The sequence below is a fragment of the Zootermopsis nevadensis genome, unplaced genomic scaffold, assembly GCF_977971745.1.
Source record: "Zootermopsis nevadensis isolate Lab colony 2312 unplaced genomic scaffold, Znev_1.0 Znev_ptg000017l, whole genome shotgun sequence".
Taxonomy (NCBI): Eukaryota; Metazoa; Arthropoda; class Insecta; order Blattodea; family Termopsidae; genus Zootermopsis; species Zootermopsis nevadensis.
Window position 1 is genome coordinate 3,240,016 of NW_028259149.1, and position 24,009 is coordinate 3,264,024.

Consider the following 24,009-nt stretch of genomic DNA (forward strand, 5'->3'; position numbering starts at 1 on the left):
CACTTTTGCGGATCGTAGTTTTCTGAGATGTGTCATCCTGTAGTCTCGTACATTTTAGCTAATGTTTTTGTAGGACGTACTGCTTCCATTTTCAGGATAAAAGATGGAGGCAATATTTTCCTCTGAAATATTGGTAGCCACCTACAAGACTACATAGCAACAAACCAAGAGCCCAAAATACATATTTTCACCACTTTGAAAACCTCCAGTCTCTTATAGCACACATTTTCTTCATGAAAGCCCCTCCCTATACAATTAATAATTCACAAGGCTCCGAGACATAAAAAGCACAATTGGAGTTAGGGACAACACATCAGGAGAAGTCAGACGTAAATTTTCAACAGGATTTAAGGAAACTTGAACCCTTTTATGTATCTGGAGTTTCGTTCTGTCTGCTTTGTTGGGACTTGGTTTTCACATCCTATACAAGAAAGTCTCGCTGACAACCGAGCGTTCACTGATCACATAATCCGCACTATGTGAGCTAAAGGAATACAGGGAAAAGATCTATGGAATCGTAACTCTACTGCCAGATTGAGGTGGACGGTCATCTTTAGGCTCCACGTCACATTTATAAAGATACGTAACCATACGAAGCTTTAACATAATGTCATCACACGAGTACTATTATTCGTTTGGAGATGGCAAGCATTTCTATTAATTTAATTAATTTAAATGACATGCACTCAGTAATTTTACAGATATAATATGCAAACATACAGAGGCGACCTCTCCATTACACATTAATTTCACAGACTCTGTGCAAACAAACAGCGCATGACGACGGCTATATAAAGTTTCACAAGGAAACATTTGTACCAATACATCTTCCACTCTACAGAAAAAGGAAAGTTTCCATTTGGTTGTGAATGAAATTAATTAAAATTAACAAGATCTTATTTCGGGAACACGAGATCCACTGGATACCCAAATCACTGCCAATAAATATGTATATATATATTTCCTTGTTTCAACATTTTATATAAGTTTAAATACAACTTATTATACCAATAACTTTACAGAACGACTCTCGGTCATTCACAATATCATATTTATAAACATAATCTTAAGAGCTATAAAACAGTAACGACCTAGTACTAGAAAAACACTGGTATCACAAAAATCATCTAAAAATTGTCAAACAGAGTAAAATTTTGTTTCGTACATGACAACAGAATTTTTTTAACCTTATTATAATGGAATGTTTTAATTCAGATGGGCAGAGGGTCATATTTGCAGTAGAATCACAATTATCCAACCCACAACACTATTTTATCGACAGTCAATTCATCAAGTATCAAAATGACACTCCCCCACCAAGCAACTTATATATTCTACGTAATCAGTCGCTACAGACATCCCACTGTTCAGGCGACGGAGCCATCTCGCTACAAAGAAAAGTAAGGAGGCTCAGAAGCAAATTCCCATAACTAATTTATTAAAGTAAAAATTTTTAATTTACAAATTACATTACGTTAAATATTACTTTTGTTTGGGAGATTTTTTCATTTAATGCCATATTATATTTTCTTCATAACATCCCAAACTGATTTGTAAATTAAATCGATGTTTACCCTCGTCTTTTTCATCAGTCTTCCGCGTTATCAAACGTTTTCGATTATCCGACTGTCCTCTAGTACTGTTAAAGTTGAATAATCGGAACCTTACTGTACTTACAAATGCACCAATTGCCTCCACAGGCCATGACATTGTGTCAATGGAAAAACCTTTCCAGTGCTTCCACTAAACAGTCTTTGTCGACAAAAGAACGGTACCGGTACTCAGACACGATAGAACAGGTTGGAGGAAGTTAAGTTTCTTGACAAAGAAGTAAACCAATAAACCCTAATTAAATACAAATTTTATCATTATTTAAATATACACATTTTTCAATAACAGATTTTAATTTTCAATTTTTGTATGTCATGAAAAAAGCAGCCGGTTCAAAATACCACCAAAAAAGTAGTCCTGTTTCTGAGATACCTGGTACTTCCACATTCAGGATTAATCACTGAAAGCGATAAAAATTATGCGGGAGTGAGAGGAGAATCGCAGTTAGAACAAACAAAATTCAAATGATTTTATAGGCCATAAACCAAAATGTTGCTGATAAGCGGACATTAGATTAGCATGTAGTGTTTTACGTTACACGTGTACGTGGCGGTCTTTGAGCAAATGTACTGGATTGATTCTGAGAAGCCAATTTTCCATGTTCACAGTGAACGAGTAGGAAGTTATTTAGTCAGAACGCTACTCGGGGCCACCGAGGATTACTTGCAATTTAAGCACCTCAGTGGTTAGCAACCCTGCTTCATATTCACGTCCCAGGTTCAGATCTCAATCTGGAGAATGGTTATTATCTGAGGTTTTAATAGTTTTCCTCAGTTACTCCAGGCCTATGCAAGGACAGTACTTAAATTAGGCCACGACAGCTTCCTTCCACATCCTCTCCAATTCATTATACATTGTATTATTTTATGCTTTACAGTCTCGACAACTGACAGTAAAAAAAAAAAGTAAAGCTGTCCCACTATACGCCATGTAGGCGCTTGGGGGAGAGGAGGTATAGCTCCTACTCATTCTTGACCTCGGCACTAGATGGGGGTGAGTGGTCAGCATCACGCCCCAGCTGTGCTTTACCCCTGGGAAAGGACCCCGGTACCCATCGGATAGGAGGCTGGGTGGGCCCCAGAGCCAGTCTGGACACAGAGGCTAGAGGAAAAATCCTCTGCCCCCGTCGGGGATCAAACCCCGATCGCCCAGTGGAATTTTGAATGGCTTCTCTTTGCGGCCGAGTTAAAAATGAAGGCATTCTAGTACATGAAAGAATACTGAAAAGATAAACATCTGTGATACGACTGCTTAGATTTGGTCCTCCTATGTAACGTACAAGATTATCATCATAACCTCGAAGCAATAAATAAATCTGTGAGTATCATAAAAGTGTTTATCCTTCAATGGAATGAATATGATGAACCTTTTAAAAGAATTTAAGGTAACAAACCTACATTACGCTGAACTATGTCATATTGCCTACAATTACTTTAAGCACCTTCTGGTAAATTCTTATCAAAACTAAAGACAACACATAAGATGCACAAGTTAAACAGAAATTCACTATGCATTAAATATACGGTACCTTAGAACAGTGGTATTCAACCTGGGGTACGCGTACCCCGTACGTGAAATTTAAAAAAAAAATTAATTTATGACAAACACTGAATAATCAGTAATGTAATTTATTTAATTTATTTTAGATGTATATTACATACTATGTATAACTTGAATTATACACCAACAACTTTGGGGGTACAAAGCTGAAGAGAAATTATATCTGGGGGTACGCAAACAAAAAAGTTTGAATACCACTGCCTTAGACGACGGACAACGTCTGATATAATTGCACTGTAGAAGAGAATTTCATTTCTAAACTAAATTAGAAGCAGATGGGTGGCAAGTCTCCTCACGTCGCTGCAAATTATGAACTTGCCGTTACTTCTACCTACAGGATCAGTACCGTATCACAGTCATAAACGCATGATCATTCACTGAATTTGACTTTCTTGAGAGCGTACGTTCAATTAGACCTCACAATCCGCAGGCTCACTAGCCCTGCGAGTCTGACGCACTTTCACGCTCAGATGCCGCCTTGTACTGTGAGACCGTGACACGCCTGCGAAGTAAAAAGGATTGTTCTTGCCTGGAACTGCAAGCAGTTGACGAGGAGGGGGTTGGGGTAAGAAACGGGATGGAATATTAGCCAAACTGTTACTCAAAATTGGGGTGAGTGGGGCAAAAGTACGAACAGGCGATGACAACGATGACATAATATGGGCACCAGAAGTGAACTGTTGATCAAATTTTAGTACATCCATAGAGTTTCCTGAAAAATAATAATACCACCACCAAGTAAGCCCAGACATTAACCGTTAGCGAAGAATATCAATTAAACAAACTGGAATGCTGTTACATTCCGTTAACGATTATAAAAATATTTCTATTTCACGTAATTCTGAAAATAATAAATTCATATTCAAAATACTTTTATGGAAATTGTTTTCTTCTTAAACACAACCTCTCGTATTTTAATAGACACTTAATTATAGCTTAATTAAAGATGACTAACTGGAAATAAGGAATACATAAATACACAACATACTCTTTACAATAATTCAAACCCACTTTAAAACATTATAACTTGTAAAACAGCATCTGTAGCAATTACAATGGCTACACACCCTCATCTCTGCTACAAGACCAGAAATACACAAATAAATAATAACACAAGAAATAAAAGAATAATTTCACTGCAATGAGCATGAAACGCAGAAGTGATGTAGTAATGAAGATCAGTCACTTAACGCTGCAGTTTTCAAATTTTTCGCATGCATTCTCATTTTGTACATTCTTAATTTAAAATCGGTCCCACGCCGTAGCCACGGTCTGAGGCATCATGCTTCGGACCAGCGATACAAAATGCGCGCTGGTTCGAGTCTCGGGGGAGAAGAAATTTTCTCATGAGCTTTCGACCAGTGTATGGGACCGGTGCCAACCCAGCACCGTGAGGAAATTGGGGAGCTACAATGAGTAGCGTAATCCGGTCACAGAAACTAGCAATGGCTGGGGGTTCGTTGTGCTGACCACACGTCACCCTATATCTGGTTGGATGATCATTCACCTCAGCTTAGGCATGTGAACGTGAGGCCAGCAGTCAGGCTAGTCGGCTTTGGCTCTCAGAGGTCTGTTACGCCACGGATTATTATAATTTAAAATCTGCATTACTACATCAAAACAGTTAAATCATTTGTACAGAGCAACAATTAATTATTAAAAATAAAATATAACAATTAAGTATTTCTATTTCACAGCCCATCTGCATTATAAAAAATGATATAAAAGGGGAAACTTACACATTTATAAACCGAGTACAATTTGAGGTTCTCGTGGCGGTGAGTATGAAGATGGCCGTCTTCTCGGATGTGGAGCTGTTTAGTCTTGTAGAAGTTAATCGACGTTTCAGAGGTCCTTGCTGTGATGGTGGAGGCAGCAAGGACCTCTGAAATCTTTATAAACTTCTACCAGACTAAACAGCGCTACAACCCAGAATACGGACATCTTTGTTTGTAAAATGGATCTCTAAATTATGCAGCTCCGAACAAACTTAATTTAAGGTAAATGTTCTTAGAATATCCGACCTTGGGATTAAACCTCTACAGTGGCGTTCAAAGCGCCACAGAAACTAAGCAATATTACTCACCTGTGAGTCCCCGATAACCACAGAAACCAGACTCAAAGGTCTCGATGAGGTCCTGCTGGTAGCGCAGGAAGTCGTCTATAGCAACACCTCTCACCTGCAACCGAGAAAATTACAATGGAAAGGAAAAGAAATGCATAATTATTTTTTGTGAGAAGACCTCCTGAAGAAAGAGGCCATTTCGAAAGCTGAAACAATGAAAAAACAACACTAAAATGAATATTTGGGAGAGAGAGAGTGGAAATATAAACTTGATTAAAATTATGAAACAATCGGGTTTATATTACATCATGTTTCAGCTCAATTCAAAAATCTCTCTCGGAAAACATTTTATTCTAATTCTGTACAGGTCTACCACAACACGTATCCTTTCTCACAATCATACATCCTGGAAATAAGACCGCGTATCACCTGACCTTGGATGGCTGCAGGAAACGGCGAGGTATACGAGAGAATTCAGTGTCAACGCCACCGGATCCTCCGGCCGACCTTCCAAACCCGAGACCCAAAAGTATTTCCTCAGGATCAGGACGTCTCGACTCCAAGTAAGACTCTACACTGGAACAATGGCTGCCTGTGTGTGACGTCACGTCCGACTGAACTGATGGCTCGCGAGCCAGGTGAGCAGCCGAAGTAACTTTACCGACTGAGACACTTGCTGGATGTGACTCTGCCGGACTTACGACAGTGACCGCTGGCAAAACACCGTACAGAAGTCTAGCTGAAATTAAACAAAATAGAAGGTACTTGTGGTTTATCGGGACACATCGCTTTAAAAATAGGTTAGGTTACGTTAATGTGTGTGGGTAAATGACATATACTTGAAAGTTATTATTAACCTAACCTATTTTTAAAGTGGTGTGTTCCGATAACCCACAAGTACCAAAAAGAAAAACAAATTACTGTCACCCATAAATTGCTTATTTATATACAGGAAGTCTTGATTGATATCACAAATGTCACTATACTGACTGAGCTAAGCCGGCTCATAGATGTAAACGAGAGAATATTAAAATTAACCTTCGAAAAACAGAATGTAAGAGTGTTAACTACATTAAAGTTACTTGGGCTGGTTCCAATGGTAGGCTTTGGTGGACATGGCAACATAAGAAAGCATTTTATCATCTGAACAAATGCCAAGGAATTACTTCGTTACAAAAAAAAAAAAATACCGACTACCACGCTTAAATCAAGAAATATATAATTTACTGCAATCAGATTCCGTAAGTTACCTTCAGTCTATTTCTGTTCCAAGGTTTATCTATACAACGACTGAAAATTGAAAGGACAAATGTGTTTTTATTTACGTACGACAGACACACAGGCCTAACATTCTGACCCTAAGCAAGCAATGCAAATGACGAGTCTGATAGTGTCATTACAAATATTAATGTTTGTGTTGCACATTTAGAATGTTAAGCAAATTCAGGCCACAAAATAAGACCATCTGTACGTCGATGATTCACGGCTTTGTTCCTCAAACATAATCTTTAATGCAATCTCCCAAGGTAGTTGCAGGTTAAAAAAAGTTTTTTTTACAGTCTCTGACCATTTACCGTAGCTCATGGTGCTGGCTCAAGGTTGGTAGCATTTGGTCTCGTATGTTATAAAAAAAATAAGACTGCCAATAATTACCTTAAACAATTTATAAAATATTAAAATATTCAACAAATTTTTTTGGATAAAACCCTAGTACGTTTCCATATGTTTTATAACTGAAGTTCAATGTAAATCTTTGGCTTCTGGGGAATATGGCAACTACGATGTTTGCCAAAACACTGGACAATCTTCAACATCTGACACAGCTCATCCCAAAAACTGGAGCTTTACAAAATCCTAGCAGATAAAAACTTTCGGTACTTGTGGGTTATCGGGACACATCGCTTTAAAAATAGGTTATGTTAGGTTAGTTTAGTTAGGTTAAGGTTAGGTTAGGTTAGGTTTAGGTTAGGTTAGGTTATTGTTGTTACTACCTGAACGAACTAAGAGATAACAACAATACGGGTATACTGATACGCACGCATGCGCAGATTTTCGTGCCAATCCAACTCAAGATATTTGACTCCCCCGTTTTGTGTCCCGATAATCCACAAGTACCAAACTTTCAACTGCTGGTGCTTCACTGCTTTCAACTTAATAAAATCCTGTTATAAATAAATTACATTCATCATTCGTGTATACACACAGTGAAATGTCCACTGAGTGATGCTTTATATATATATATTATTATTATTATTTTGGGATGAACTTCTAAATAGGAGGACTGGCTTTAACTCACCTTTATGAACAGTGATAGAAATAGAACATGTGTGGCTCTGTCTAGTGAGGACAAAACAACTACATATATCATATACGTGACAGGCTGCAACGTGCAACTCACAGAATGGTGAATTGTATATCCGTCAGTCACATACCTTCTGCACCAAGTCCAAGGCCAAGATGATCATATGTCTCCTCCGTTGGCTGAAACTCTCCTCCTCCTTCCTCACTCCTGCAACGAGCAATAATCTCTATAGTAAAACCTACAGAAATTACAGACTTTCACATATCATGAAATCAGAACGTGGCCCATAATCTTGGTATAGTTGGCTACCCTGCCGAAAGTTTTTCATGTTTCTCTCCAGGCGAATGCTGGGATAGAAAATTAAAATATGACATAACTACCACCATTTTGCAATACGTCACACAGAGAAGCAAAAAAAGTGAAGAAACAATCACTATGAAGGTGTCTATGGGACATGGAGAAATTGCTCCAAGTGCTTGTACCTCAGAAATGCCTTATTTCAATTCCTCAGGCAGGCAGAGGTCAGGAAGGTCAATGAGATGAGAACCAAAGGGAGTTAAGAAGCAAAATATAACTAAAGGTCAAGGTCTCAAACTGTTGTAATGTGTAAAGATATGACTTTGGTCAACACGCAGTCATTAAAACAGGCAATGGACAATGTGGACTGTGGTCTAAGAATCTGTGCAGTCTTTACCTAATTAATTAATTTATTTGTAGTTTATTTAATGACGCTGTGAATACCTCAGACTATATACTGTCAAATTTAGTCATTAAGATGGTCTGGGGTCACTTCAAATATCCCCACAAACGCATAAAAACAACTGCTTACCCACACGCTACGTAATATGGCACCCTGCATGGTAGATCAGTCACATTTCCAAATTTGTTTTGGTAAATGTCTCTACTTACAAATACACTAGACAGTCGTATTAAATCTATTGTTTTAAATGCGAAATGAGACAAGAAATTACTTGTTGTTTCAAGGTTTACATTCAACATGGACGAGCCTAAGACAAAACATTTTTGAAAAGTGACTCAAATATATGGACGTTCAATTTTCACCTGCTACATTAGCACAAAACGCTCCCATTCACAGGAACACACACATGAAAAAATTAAAATCAGAACCTTCATAAATCACTGTCATACTCCAAAACAAGTTCTATTCAAATAATTAGTTCCGTGTGCTTTCAGACAATACGCAAGTCGTAATGGTTTTTCGTGATAAGATTTAGAAACAGCTCGGAGCAAAGATTGGCCAACAACACAGAAATAAACTTCCCTACTTCATAACGCAGGCTTTCTGAACCAGATCACACCAAATTAATACAATGTCGTGTTGTTTGAATTTCAAACAACACTCTATCCCATCTCAAATTAATATTTGCGGCGTTTTATCAAGAGCTGACAATTCTAGAGTATATTCTGTGACTTGTACAATGTACAGAAACGTGTAACGGTCTGGCAAGCGTAATATAACAATAGAGACGCATATAAGGATGCAGTCTAAATCTGATACCTGTGACGGACAAAAATTCTGACAACCAAATCCGTCCTTCACAGGAAGCTGAAACTGTCCTTGACTGCTCAAAAGAACAAGTATGGTCAGCAGCTTTGTGCTTGATGCATTTCACTAATCCTTCGAAGCCGAAGCTAACATAAAACATTTAAAAATTCAGTCCGTATCGTGGTGGGAATCACCATCAAAAACATCAGTTGGTTAAAACTGTTCAAGGAAATAATTTGTGTTTATTTTGAGAATCATACGAAATCCATAAATGTGCGGGAAAAATGAAGATTTCTACTGGTGGGTGGATGGGTAGTCCTGTATGAGGTCTAAGGCGTCTTGTCTATGTAGAAGTATGAGAAACGCAATTTTCTTTTTGATCCTGACAGACTCTCGTGAAACTTCGCCGGGATACAAAGGTGATCACCAGAAACACGGCTTCCCAAATCCTACCAATAAAATCTCGACTAGTACGCGCTTCAAACCACTCGGCAAGAGACACGTGTTAAAATCAACAAAGCGGTAACCCCAGAGCGGTAACTACGTTACGTAATTTTAATGAGCATCACGACCCACAAGCCAGATAACGGAGAGTTGTAAATGCTGTCAACCATTACGACTCGCGCATTGGCCTGTAAGAATATCTTAATTTTCAAACCAATTTATTTATTTATTTATAGTTTATTTTAGGATGCGTTTTCAGTACGTCAGACTATGCAGCATCGAATGAGTGGACGAGAGTAAATAATGAATTAGAAAGGATGTGGAAGGAAGTGGTCGTGGCATATTTAAGGTATCCCGGCATTTGCCTGGAGGGACGGAGGAAAACTACGAAAAATTCAGGATAGCCGATAAAAGGAGCCGCGATTTCAAAAACTTTTAGTAAAAAGAGCCTGAAATGTGTTTGTCACGAAGGTCGGATCAGAGAAGTGTAAAGAACATAAATGTAAACTCTGAGACAAAATTTTCACAACTCTCAAAACATTCCACGTGAGTGAATTCTACCTCATAGGCAATAATATTCATCGCCCTGATGACGGAGGCAGTATGACCTCTGAAACGTTGGTTAACATCGACCAGACTACACAGCGCAACAACCCAGAAGACGGAAATATTCAATAATATTAACCTTTTCAGTCGACTTCACACCGATGTCAACTGTGCCATGAAGCCAGCGGTGGTAATTTTAAACACCTGCACTAGATTCGCTAATTCATTGCCAATGCTGACGTATGTAATGGTTCAGCTTATTAAAATGTCAATTTATATTATTTAATGTGTGTGCACATTTTTGGAACACCCTGTATTCATAGAGAAAATGTCACGAGACAAGAATATCAAATTTCTATCCTGTCCCATGATACAAAACGTTTAAAAATCTGGTAAGATGCCATATTCTAAACCGCAAGGTTAATAAAAAAAATAACAAACAATTCTGTAATACTTGTATTAAATAAAGATACTTTGAAATACATTCACAAATAAATTATTTAATAAACCGTGCGACAAAATACAAGGAACTGACTTCCTTAAATTCGTGCCTGGAATTTTCCACCGTGAATTTCCACTGCACGACATTGCAGGAATACAGTTTTACTTTAAACCGCATTAATGCAAAGTCCAGTAATTCAGTACAACCAGCTGCAAATCGATATCTCTTCTGTTCGAACAACTGGCTATTAACGGCAAAAACAGGGGCCTCTCAAGGCAGGAATGTGCCACTTGACAAGCCCTGAGTGACGTAACAGCTTGCATCTTCCTAGAACATTCTTTAGCAACGCGTTTTAACTGAGCTGCGAAAATGTCCAAGTCCACTCTTACCACCTTCATCGTCTTCCCAGCAGACTGAGGCTTATGAGAGACGACGTATAGAAAATAAGCCAATTAAAATGTTAGGTAACAACAATGCCGAGTAAACATTACGTTCCCTAGGTAACCATTGTTGTCGATTTGTTGATACGGATCTTATACATTTTCGTTCCACTTTTTTGTCGAATGACTCTTCCGTATAGACGTATTTACGTCAAGAAAACAATGTTCTGTTCCATTCGTTGTAAGTAAATTTTTACTGCAGAGTCAACTTGTCGCCACGTAGAGAAGTCACGAAGCGATATTCATGTGCCAAGAGTCAGTAATTGTTGTGGAAGGCAAAATGCAATTCCTAACAATACAGCATTAACACAACTCTCGTAACGAGAACACAATTCTTCAACAATTGTTTCAGTAACTACAAACTGCAAAACGGATGGGAACACGTCAACCTTGACCCACATACACGTAAACACGTTACACAACACTCCCTCCCGAGATGGCGCCCATGAAAGTAAGTCGCCCCATCAGACTGAATTACACTATTCAGTCTCCCGTATCCGATATGAGGACTTGAAACTTATACTTCTTCCCATTTGTCCGTCCTTCGTAACACAATTAAAGTCGACCTAGGCTACCAGGGTCGTTCAAATAAGTATTCGCCCACTGTCTTTGGTTCCTGAGTTTCAGGGTTCAAATTGAGCGTCATTTATTATAATCACATTTTCATATCACGATTAACAGGGTTATAAATAAATGTACTAACACGCGCTAACACACATCAATTATGACGATGATTATAAAAGTAATGATGATAAATCTTCAGGCCTGAAGATAGACGCCATATTTTTCTCCGAAATGCTGGTAACTACCTAGGAGAATGTGTAGCGCCATTCGTCATCTCGGTCCACAGCCTTTTGGACTGACAGTTCTGCACTAATTACAAAAGCGCTGACCTATTTCGCCCAGTGTTTTTGTCTTCAGCTCATCAACAGCGTTCTCCGTTTTACTGCGCCAACAATTAAAGATTTAGTTCGCACTTTGTTCTAAATTACTCAAGCTGTTTCTTCGTGATAATATATTAGTCACACAACCGTAAACAACTTTGGAGCGAATAACTTTCTGAATCTCAGGTGTTTTGTAAAGTAGACGACGAAACGAAGGGTTTTCATTGTTGAAAAATCATTACACGATTTACTATATAACATTCCTTGTTTTCGACTAGCGCGTTAATGTTTAATTTACTCTACAATGCACAGCAATAAAAATGTCAGTAAAAACCAGCAGAAAATAAATCGACAGTGACAATAGCATGAAAAAACCAGATCTGAATACGCGGCCTCCATTTTAAGACGAAATTCAAGATGGCGCAGGAAACCGGGTAAATGACCTTCAGAATTGGTTTATTAAACACACAAAAGATTCAAATTCAGAAGTGGACAGCCAATTACTACAAGTTCATCAAACATTATGATTTGTAAGCTATTTAATAACGTCATTATTTATTTATTTATTTATTTATTTATTCGCGTCTTTAACTGCTGAGGTTAAGCCTTTAAAGCCAAGTGCCAACTGTACGTAACACTTTAACAACATTCAATAATTCCACATTTTCCCACAGAATATGTTAATGGACGTCTAAAACAGTATCGATTGGTAGATGATATGCGAATAATAAACTGGTAGGAAACAATCAAGGTGGAAGTGCAGATAATTTTATTGATGCGGGGGCGAGCAACGCATGTCAAGTAACAGTTAACTTTACAGCAAATATTTCGATTGCTTCTGACCAACTAATGCACACACGGAAGTGGTTATTTAAAGACGCTGCATCGTAAGAAATTGCCACATAATATTGGATTAAAGATATAAAGTTTATTACGAATGGCGAGTTGTGAAAAAATGATCGATTCCACGTCGTTTATCAGCGCATTTCAACAGTAAAGATTAGATGACATGAATGATAAGATGAATGGGAAGGGGCAGGAAAGGAAGCGTTCGTGGCCTACACAATTTGTTTACAGGTACTGTGGGGGGGATACGATAATATTCTGCCAGGATAGAGAGAATCGAACCCAGGACCTCCCTAATACAAGTAAAGCGTGCAAGTTGTTCGGTAAATTTGGAATAAGTAAGAAAAATAGTGGTAATGGCGTATCTGAAGGCATTAATCCTAAATTCTAGGGCTCAGAAAGCAGAAGAGATGTCACGACAAATGTCTGTTCATGTGTTTTTTTCGTTTTCTGGCGCGGTCATACCTAAAAGGTGAAAAAATTCTCCTATTAGCTTCACCCATGTCCGTCTGTCCTCATGAAACAAGTGAACTAATTTTCATCACACGTGATACCGGGCAGTTTAACTAAAATTTGTCGACACATCCCAATTTTGGTTAAAATCGGACAACAATGATGAACACTTCACGAGTTTCTACGCGCATGGGGAAACCCCGACCGGAGAATCCCTCGTAAGGAGTCCCCAGTCTACCGCGCCATCACGCGGGGGGAATCCTCCCTCATTCATGAAGTAATTACCCACCCCAGCGAACTCCAGACGACGCTGACGTTCGCAAATGTTAAATTCTTGCGAATGAGCCAGAATTGTTACACTGTGCGTACATTTCCTAACTTGGTTCAAAATCTTGATACTGCAAATACGCTGTAGCTTCGGACACGTACGCTCGAATATTTACTGCACGCCTTGGTGATTATTCAACTCCAACAGACAACCAACAGAATCTACAGGCCACAGAGCGTGCTTAAGGCAAGTGCCTAATTATCAGTTGCGACATGCCAAGGTAACCGGGTCGGTGTTATAAACATGGCGCGGATTGTTTACATTACCATATATCGTGGTTTCGTTAAAGGATAACGACATAGGAAGGGCATGTAGCATGCATGAGAACTGTACTTGTACAGATCATTTGGCACAGCAAGAAGTAGGTGGGTAGATAATATTAAAACGGAATGAGGTTGTGGACTGGAATCATGTGACTCAGGATAAGGTACAGTACCGGGATCCACTGAACAGGTTAAAACAAGGTTGGAATTTCGTGAAGGCGGGCGAACTTTTGGGCAATGCGCGTTTTAAAGTACTCTGCTCCATGGATTTAATGTTGCTTTGACAATAGCCATTCCTTCTACTCCGGGACTTGTAATAAAGAAATAAACTAATTTTGTTCCTGTGCTTCCTATGAAACTCACGACTTCTATTGTCTAAAATCCACAAATATTCATCATCACGATTTCTATTGTTAAAATCCGCAAATATTCATCATCACGATTTCTACTGTTAAATCCACAAATATTCATCACAATTTCTATTGTTAAAATCCACAAATATTCATCACGATTTCTATTGTTAAAATCCACAAATATTTATCACAATTTATATTGTTAAAATCCACAAATATTCATCACGATTTATATTGTTAAAATCCACAAATATTCATCACGATTTCTATTGTTAAAATCCATAAATATTCATCACGATTTATACTGTCAAAAATCCACAAATATTCATCATCACCATTTCTATTGCTAAAATCCACAAATATTCATCATCACGATTTCTATTGTTCTAACTGTTAGTTCCTTCAAAAGCGCACTTTTAGCTTTAAGTCAGTGGATCTACATTTTGTATATATGAGTTTGTTATGATTCTCAAAATAAACACCGATTATTTCTTAAAACAGCATCAACAAGTTGATAGTTATTATGGTTAAGTGTCGTGTCTTCTAACAGTTAAAACAATGCCATCAAATAAAGTAACATTGCATGTTGCAAGTCTAACAGCAATCTTTCTTATTTACCTCAGGTAAAAGTCCCCCTTCAATATAACAATTCCTCGACTTCCAACAGGCAAATTCTCTTTATTAAACGTTATATAAGGAACGTACCTCACAGATAAAATAACGGACACGTCCACACTTCGAGACATAAGAAGTACTGTACACTGAAGTATCTCTTCATGTAGGACAGGACCAGTTCCACAGCTTCCTACGACGTGCGCCGAAATCTTCAAAAGGGTTTAGGAAATGAAGCGACGTATCCTTCAATTTAATGTTCAAGCAGTAAGAAATTCTTACATGGAACAGTTTCTATCTATCAACCACACTACACGTGTCGATTTACGCTTTTCAAAACGGCGCAGAAGCCGCTGTAAACCATCACACAAATTCAGGTGCAGTTTAAACCTCTCAAAAATTGTCACACATAATCTTCAACATCTCGGCGTAGTACAGGTCACACTTTCAGTAGTTTCGTTGAACTTTCTGATTCAGGTGCACTCGAAGTAGTTTAGCTGCATTTTCAAGTAGAGGTGCACTTTCAGTTCTTTCGCTGCACTTTTAAGTTCAGGTGCACTCGAAGTAGTTTAGATGCACCTTTAGGTTCAGGTGCACTCGAAGTAGTTTAGCTGCACTCTCAAGTTCAGGTGCACTTTCAGTTCTTTGGCTGCACTTTTAAGTTCAGGTGCACTCGAAGTAGTTTAGCTGCAACTTTAGGTTCAGCAGCACTCGAAGTAGTTTAGCAGCACTTTCAAGTAGAGGTGAACTTTCAGTACTTTAGCTGCACTTTTAAGTTCAGGTGCACTCGAAGTAGTTTAGCTGCACTTTCAAGTAGAGGTGCACTTTCAGTACTTTAGCTGCACTTTTAAGTTCAGGTGCACTCGAAGTAGTTTAGATGCACCTTTAGGTTCAGGTGCACTCGAAGTAGAGTAGCTGCACTCTCAAGTTCAGGTGCACTTTCAGTTCTTTGGCTGCACTTTTAAGTTCAGGTGCACTCGAAGTAGTTTAGCTGCAGCTTTAGGTTCAGAAGCACTCGAAGTAGTTTAGTCTCGCAATAGTTCAAGCTGTTTTAAACGACTTAAAGTAATTACAATCATGGTTAGAACTTCATACCGCGGCTGTGGTGTATTCTTACGTAACTCAAATCAGTTCAGATGCACTTTTAAATATTTCGAAGCAATTATAGTGGCGTTTTAAACACGGAAAAATAGACATGTCGTTATAAACTTTCGACGCTGCACTCACGTCTTTATAAATTCAAATCACACGAACAATTTTGAAAACCTTTCAAGACTGCAGAGATATCATTAAAGAGTTTAAGCCATTTCAGAGGTACAAAAGTTATTTAGTGTATTTCAGACATATAAATGCTTTTCATTTTTTCGAACGACGTAAATAGTAGACCAAAAAATCTCAAAGCAGTAAAACTGTCAATTTTATGTCACTACAAATGGTTAAATTTTCTGTCTGTTCTGTACCTTTCACGTAATTACGGGTTTAATCGACGAATGGTCAGTTCTAAACAATAGATCACAAGGTTCAACACATTCCCTCCGCATTTTTATGCACCTTACGTAATACCTTAAAGAAAGAAGTAACAATATCCACACTTTTCCTTGAAATCAAACACATATTATTCTCACAAACTTGCCTTGGCCAATCACACATAAAAGTGTCTTCTAAGAAACGTCATCACCGAGCGATTACAACACGCCTGCATCCAGAAACACTTCAAGGTCATACATATAATTAGAAATCAATCGTTTCCAATTCAAGTTTCAAAATATAAAATTAACAGACTCGAATAAATTACACCTGCCCATATCATTATGTATCTTACAGAGCTCAAACTGTAGTGGACACTGAGTGAGTTTTGCCTTCTACTTGGACCTGTCCGCATTGCGGTTCCGAGAAGCCAGAAAAAGTGGTAATGGCACACCGCAAAACACATTTGTAATAAAAACAAAAGCCCTCTAGGAAAATGGCAAAGAACCTTTGAGCACACACTTATTTTTTTAATAAGGCCTCTGGCAGTCTTCAATATGACGACAGTACAAGGCACAGAAAGGATGAACACAAGAAACGGTCAGAGAGAAACTGCATCTTTATACGACCGGAGATTCCACAATTATGCATATCATCAAGCAATGAAAGAAAAAAGAGTTTATCTTCACGATTTGCATAACACCTTCACGCTGTTATAAAATATATTTCCGACATAAAAAATCTTCCACTCATTTGTTACTTCTACAAATATACTCCTCTTTACCTTTCACGAAACCAAATAAGAACACGTAGTCTAGTTAAAAATGACTTGTCAATTGTAAGGTATCGGAGCCTGGGTATTTAAAATACAGGCTGGAAACAGCAAAACACATAAGGTTTCAATATTCAGTCGGTATTACGGAAGGTCACAGACAAAGTCCAGACATTAGTAGGAAAGAAATGTCTGAAATTTTTCAAGTTAAACTGAAGACTACTAAAGAAATGGCTTAAAATGCATGCGCATACGAAAGCAGGCACGAGACGATCATCACCACAGCAACGAAAAGACAGATCAATTACAGTGGTCTTCATAAACAGGTTATTTATTATAAAGTAAAATCTTGTACAGTCCGTAATGATAATGCAGAGAAGAAGCTGTCCAATAGTATACAATATGAAGAGATGAGATGTTACTTAAGGCACACGGTGTACTCATATGGAGTACGAAGTGAACTGTCGAAACGAACCTTGAAAATAAAAAGTAACAAGAAAAATGACGTCATAATATAGTGAAGGCGGTTGAAATAAATAAATATCGGACCAACCTGGGCATTCAGGACGAATTCGGGAAACAAGAAGCTCGTGGGGAACACGGTAATGAACCTTTTGTTTCAATATAAGCCGGGAATCTTTTGATTACATGGGCGACTACCGACTTCTCAAGGACTTGAATTAACTTGACTGGAACCAGGACGTACAACAGTACTTAAGCGACATTTATAAGCAACATTTAGCATCACACGTGACGTGTCACTTCCACAGCATGGTTCAGACACGTGGACTTATCGCTCATTTCATCCGCATGCAATCGCTCGGCCACGAACGAACTGCAGATACCTTATCGTCGAGTTCCTTAGCCAATCCACACACGAACAGGAATCTGCCTCAAAACACTCCCTCGTCAACAATTACTGTTTTAACGAGTTTCGAGAGTAATCGTTACGTCGACAGTCCGTCAACACAACACGTCTTTATTACACTCTTCGTGTTTAATATATATACTACATGTTTCGACCTTGATTCGGCCATCTTCAGGTGGTTCTACTTGAATACGTAAGCTGCTTAAGACACAGCCCATAACGTGGTGAAGTCAACAACAGAAAATTTGTATACAAGTTAGCAGCCATATCTGTTTCGAGCACTTGAAGAGAAGCCACCTCAAGATGGCCTAATTAAGGTCGAAACAAGCAGAGTATCTTAAACACATGTCTGCATTGATCCTTCACAGGACAGTGGTAATTACGTATACGTTCTGCTTTAACGTTCCGTAACACGGCATGTCATGCAAATAGTCCTCTTATAAGAGTTTATTTTTCAAGTGGAACACCCTGTATATGTTAACTGCAATTATAACCCACTGCAAACAAAATCACTAAAAATCAGAATGGCAATTTATCTCGTCACGTATGTTTTATTTCTTTGCGACCCGAACGTCATGAACTTCGTCCATGTCACGTGTTGATGTGGCGCCATTTTGTGAACAAAATGGCGCCACATCGGTGAGGCGTGTGGTTATCACACTTGTTCACAGCGTTTGAAAAATGTTTCCAAATCCTACTCGCCAAATTTATAAGTCTTTCAAATAAGCGCTAAGTTCACGATTAAAAATCGTCTGCAGGTCTACGAGGTACGATCGGAAAGTTTCAAGACTGTGTCAATAGCGGGCGAACCGGATGTAGTACGAGCTTCTGCCTTTACGGGGTGCGGCCTACATTCATAGTGAATCAGTGTGCCAGCCGGCATCATCGAATTAGCATTTGTTTCTTAGTTACGGGCGTTTTGGTAGTGCATTACACCGACCCTCCTGCGATTTCGGAATGGCGTGTGCATCAAATTTTGCCAAAGACTCGCCAAAACGGCTACGGAAACCTATGAAATGCTATAGCAAGCATTTGGGGAGTCCGCAATGGGTCGTGCACAAACTTTTGTGTGGCATTCACGTTTTAAAAATTGCCGAACCTCTGTCGATGATGACGAGCGTTCTGGACGACCATCTTCGAGCACAACGCCCGAAAATGTTACGAAGATTCGGCAGGCCATTCACGAAGATCGACGTCGTACCATCAACGACTTGTGCGACATTGTTGGGATAGGCTATGGGTCCTGTCAGCTGATTCTAAAGGAAGAACTCCACATGCGACGCATCCTGTCTGAGGACCAGAAGCAGAATCGACTTCTCGTTTGTCAGGAGCTCAAAGATCTTGCAAGAACCGACCCCAACTTCCTTTCTAAGCTCCGTGTGACTTCTTCCTCTTCCCAAAGATGAAAATTCAGCTAAAGGGAAGGAGATTTGAGACGATAGAAGAGATTCAGGCAGAATCGCAGATGGTGCTTGACAGGCTGACAAAGAAAGAGTTCCAGGGATGCTTCCAGGCTTGGCAGCGGCGCTGGGATCTTTGTGTTCACTCCCAGGGGAACTACTTCGAGGGTGATGGATGAATTTAATACCTGAGATAAGTGTACGGGTTTTTATAGGCGCAGTCTGGAAAATTTCCGATCGCACCTCGTATCAAATTACGAAAGGTTTTTTTTAGTTCACAAGATGTAATAATTCATTTATTGTCGTTTTAATACAATTCGTGCTGTCTTCCGAATAGGGCAAACAGTTGGAGCGGAAGAACGTGGGCCTCCGATATAATAAAATTTAACCAAAATCAGTTTAATTTTTTTTCTTACAATTTTGTCCGAAACGTTTTTGGATTCGATAAATATTTAGTGACGTTACGCTCTATGTGCGGGCAGAAAAGCATGTATTTCACATAAAGGGCCCTTAACTGTTTCCCAATTTTAACCAAAACTTCAATGCGTTGACAAACGTCAGTAAAGTCCCCAGTACCACAATTCTTGAAAATTCATTCGGCGGATTTCGAGTTGTTTTCACGAGGACAAACACGAAAAATTCACTATGTACACTTTTTGCAACTTCATTGCTAACGCAAGTAATTTTAAAAATTAAACAGAAATAGAAATTAACAAAATTATATCTGACGCAATGTTCTGTGTTTTTAAGACCACTTAGAGACCACAACTTGAAACGAGAGGACAGCCATACACCTTGAAGATAACGTTCCCGCATTAATGTGTAGTGCGATAATAATGATTAACAGTTTGCGACTGCATTAAGCTAGATAATTCCTTTAAAAAATAGAGTACGAGAAAATCTCAACACTGGGTTCTGTCAAGGGCTAGTAGAATCCGGATCACACTCTGCTAAATTTTTAAGTTAAATGTTAGCAAAATGTCTCTTCACTCAAGGTTTTCCGAACAAAATGTTGAACAGAATTTGAGGTTCGCGTGGTTCTAACGGCGAACAGTCTGGTATAAGTTTACCGACGTTTCAGAGGTGCTTGCTGCCTCCATCACTAGGAGAATTGGAGCTACAACCCAAAAGGGGCAGGGCAGGGTCTTCCTGAGAATCTAACAGTCGCTCAGTTAGTCAATACATTCCACGCCATTTATGGAACCCAGAGGTTCATTACCATGTTCACAAGAGCCCACTACCGTTAAGTACCAAAAGTCAAATAAAACCAATCCACACCTTCAAACCTACTTAAGTAAGAACCATTTTAATATTATTATCGCATCTACGACTCGGCCTTCCGAGTGGTGTCTTCCCTTCAGGCTTCCAACTCAAATTCTGTGCGCATTTCTCATCTCTCCCATGCACGCTACGTGCCCTGCCGATCCCATATTCCTTGATTTCGTCATCTTAATAACATCTGCTGAAGAGAACAGAAAGAATAGATCTGTGCAGATGTTAGGTTCTTCAGGGCGGAGGACCTTTGAACCCGTGACCCAAGCCACATCTCTCGGCAAATTCCGTTCATCCGAGTACTAGCATCCTGAATAACGCTCGATGAAGTCGATGGATTATTGGAGATCAACCACCAAACTCTGCACATAATACCAGACGCAGAAAGGGGGAAAAAATATGAACTACGTTATAAGAAAATACATTGTGTCCCGGTTAACGAGGAACCAGCAGCGACCGAAGTGTCGGGAAAAGAGTGAGTCACGACGCACAACACAGCCATCGCATGCAGGTTCCAAGTCACGTGAAACACCCTGTATCTTCATCAAATAAGAATTTCCATGCGCGGTTCAGCCTGCTAATAAGTGCAAATCATCTACGGCAACAAAGAATATATTTCCTGGTTGCGTTTCATGTGATAAAGACGATAATTCAATTAGGGGGGGCATGAAATGGCACTATAAACATTCTGTTTGTTAATATTACTCCAAGAGAGTTCAAACAAGAATGGACAGTTTTGTTTTACAGAGCATAAAATGACGAAATTTTGGGGTGCGTTGGTAGTCCTGTGTTCGGATCTCGGCCTGTTGACCGGGTGTCCTGAAAGATAAGTAATGATAAAAACTAACCGACGTTTCAAGTGGCGATAGCCCTGATGACGCAGGCACATCTGAAACGTCGGACAATTTCTACCGGAGAACACTGTGCAACATCACAGAAGACATGCATATTCACACACGTCGCCCTGGGGGGAAAAAATCTCACTATTAAAAATAGACGTTTAAAGCAATAAATCAGAAGGCTGTGATGCTTACCTGTTCGGTAACGGTAGAGAGTCAACCCATTCCTGAACAGTTACCGGCGACTTGCGGGCAGCTGACTGAGAACTAGTAGTTGCTATCTGGAGCTGAAGTTTCTGGGTTCGGTGAAGCTCCTGGGAATGAGATGACGCTGCTTCGGACGAAGTCGGTGGATCAGATACGTCCAGGATGATATTCGGGAAGGGCAGTGGAGGCCGATCTGATTCATCCACATCACACACTATGATATGGGTGTCGATGCCGGGTTTCGAAACATCCACTGAAGATTCTTCTTCCACTGCCACCCTCCTCGCGATGGCCTCCGCAATCCTGTCACACGGAATGTCTTCTTCCTCCACATTCAGAGCCATATCACAACTCACATCACAAGAAGATGCTTCAGGAACAGCATCCATTTTCTGCGCTTCCGAACTTGTCTTCAGCAACACCTCGACTTCTTCGTCGAATGTCGCCATCGTGCCTTCTTCCGCAGAAAGGCAAATGTCAACGGCCCCAGGCGGACCCTGACACACCGCAAATTCTTTCGCTGCTACAGCAGACCCACCCGAGTCCTCCTGAATAACCGTGGCTCGCCCTTTACCAGTGCAGGCGTCACTGTCGGCGTGTCTCCATTGCGTCATCGCGTCTTTCTGCCACCAATCCCTGTCTTCATAGTCTCCGTCTTCTGAAGATGCAGTTAGAACGTAGAAACGTTTATTGAACTCGTGCGGCTGCTGCAAAATACATCTACCGCATTCAACGTCGGACGTCTCTCCTCCTGCGTCGGAATTACCAGGAACAAAGGACGCAGGATGGTTAGAACCATAATTTTGTGGAATGTGCAAATCTTCTGTGACAGGAACTGAGGTTTTGGAATGAATATCATCTGCTTTATTGTAGCATGGGTCTCGGAGGGTGTGGGAAACAATGTCTGGAGAATGAATACCGGATTCGTTTTTAAGGTTTTGAGAACATATCACAGGATGATCACTGATAAATAGATCTTCACGAAATGACTTTTGGTGTACTTCCTCGAGGCTTCTGTTGATATCTTCCTGAGGTTCTCTGAGTGCTTCAGAACCAGTTACATCTTGCGAAACAGTGGCTGAAGGCGATCCACCAGGAAGCAGCGGGAAACTTTCCAGGCAATCCCTCCCGACATCGGCACTCCCAGGGCGTTCTTTCTTCACGTCATCGCCCTCAGAATCCCAGTCGTCGCTATGGTCTCGTTCTGAAGGGGCGCTGAACAACTTCTTCAGACGTCTGAGAGGTCCTGGAGAGTACTCCTGCCAGCGACTGGCCAACGACCGCCCCAGATGCAAGGACCTTCTCGAAGGCGAAGAAACTGAAGGCTCGCCCACCTCTTCAAGACGATCGCCCAACTGCGGCGATGAGAATCCACCCTGATGCGAACGTAAAGAACGCACTAGGACCTGCACGCGTGACTGGAACCATGCAGAATGACCGGTGTCCCCTGAAACAATGGTAACGTCACACAACCAGTATTTACCTTTCTGTTTCAAACACTGCGTGCTGTGCTGTATCTGCTTACTTAACACATACAACATGTCTCATACTCTGACGTCATACGCACAGACGCAAAACTCTTGCAGGAAGTTATGCAGGAACAAGTGCAGCCTACTTACATTGTCCTTTGGTATCTGGGGTAGGGAGCGACACAATTTTGACTTCCTCGCGTTTTAAACTGAGCCACAGTTAATTACGCCAGTTTAAAGCGGTTTTGTAGTTGGGATTTAATAAACACAGCTACCACAAACACATGTTTTGTTGTGTCTTATGTTTTTGTGTCTTATTGTTTTGTTCTGTCTCATTGTTTTGTTGTGTCTTATGTGTTTTGTTGTGTCTTATTGTTTTGACGTAAATACGTCTATAAGGAAGGGTCATTCCGCAAAAAAGTGTTACGAAAAAGGGAAACGAAAAAGTGCAACTGCATTGTTATGTTACCTAGGAAACGCCATCTGTTTACTCGGCATTGTTGTGTTACATTACTTCCGTCAACAATCCGCTTTCGTTATTGCGGAAAGAGCTGAGCTGTGAATCGCTTGTAGAAGAAGTGCGTCGTGGAGTAGATAATTTTGTGCTGGTAAAAACGTTTTAGAATATCACAAGTACTTATCTTATATAAGAATTATTAAGTAATCTGTTGTTGCGTTAGTTTGTTGAGTCATACTATGTACAAGATGGATGACATTGAAGCTAAAAGACTCCATATGAGACAGTACAGAAAACGTAAAAAAATAGAAGTATTAAATAATGAACCTAAAGTTGTAACCACAAACCTATTGATGATTGTAAGAGATTTATTTTGAGTCATTTGAGAAATTATACAAAGATGTTTTCAGTTATGGCCACAGAAGATCCTAATACAATGCCGATAATATTGACAGGAGATTTTAACATTGATTTAAAGAAGGAGGAAAATCAAAGCTTTGTCACATTTATGGAAGAAACGTTTGGCTTAATGTTGATGTCAAATCCTGAATGTAGTACTACTAGATCAAGATCTTGTATAGATATGGTGTTTGCACGAAATG

At 39.7% G+C, this 24,009-nt stretch overlaps 1 protein-coding gene across 1 annotated transcript in view; it reads right to left on the reverse strand.

Moving 5' to 3' along the window:
• Nucleotides 1-24,009, reverse strand: part of olf186-M (Ki-ras-induced actin-interacting protein-IP3R-interacting domain olf186-M) — a 42,536-nt gene that overhangs the window by 8,797 nt on the left and 9,730 nt on the right. The window contains exons 3-6 of the mRNA XM_087350112.1: nucleotides 21,470-22,928; nucleotides 7,669-7,745; nucleotides 5,671-5,975; nucleotides 5,258-5,351 (exon numbers count right to left, since the gene is read on the reverse strand). Coding sequence (XP_087206238.1) covers nucleotides 5,258-5,351; nucleotides 5,671-5,975; nucleotides 7,669-7,745; nucleotides 21,470-22,928 — 1,935 coding nt within the window. The remainder of the gene's footprint in view (nucleotides 1-5,257; nucleotides 5,352-5,670; nucleotides 5,976-7,668; nucleotides 7,746-21,469; nucleotides 22,929-24,009) is intronic.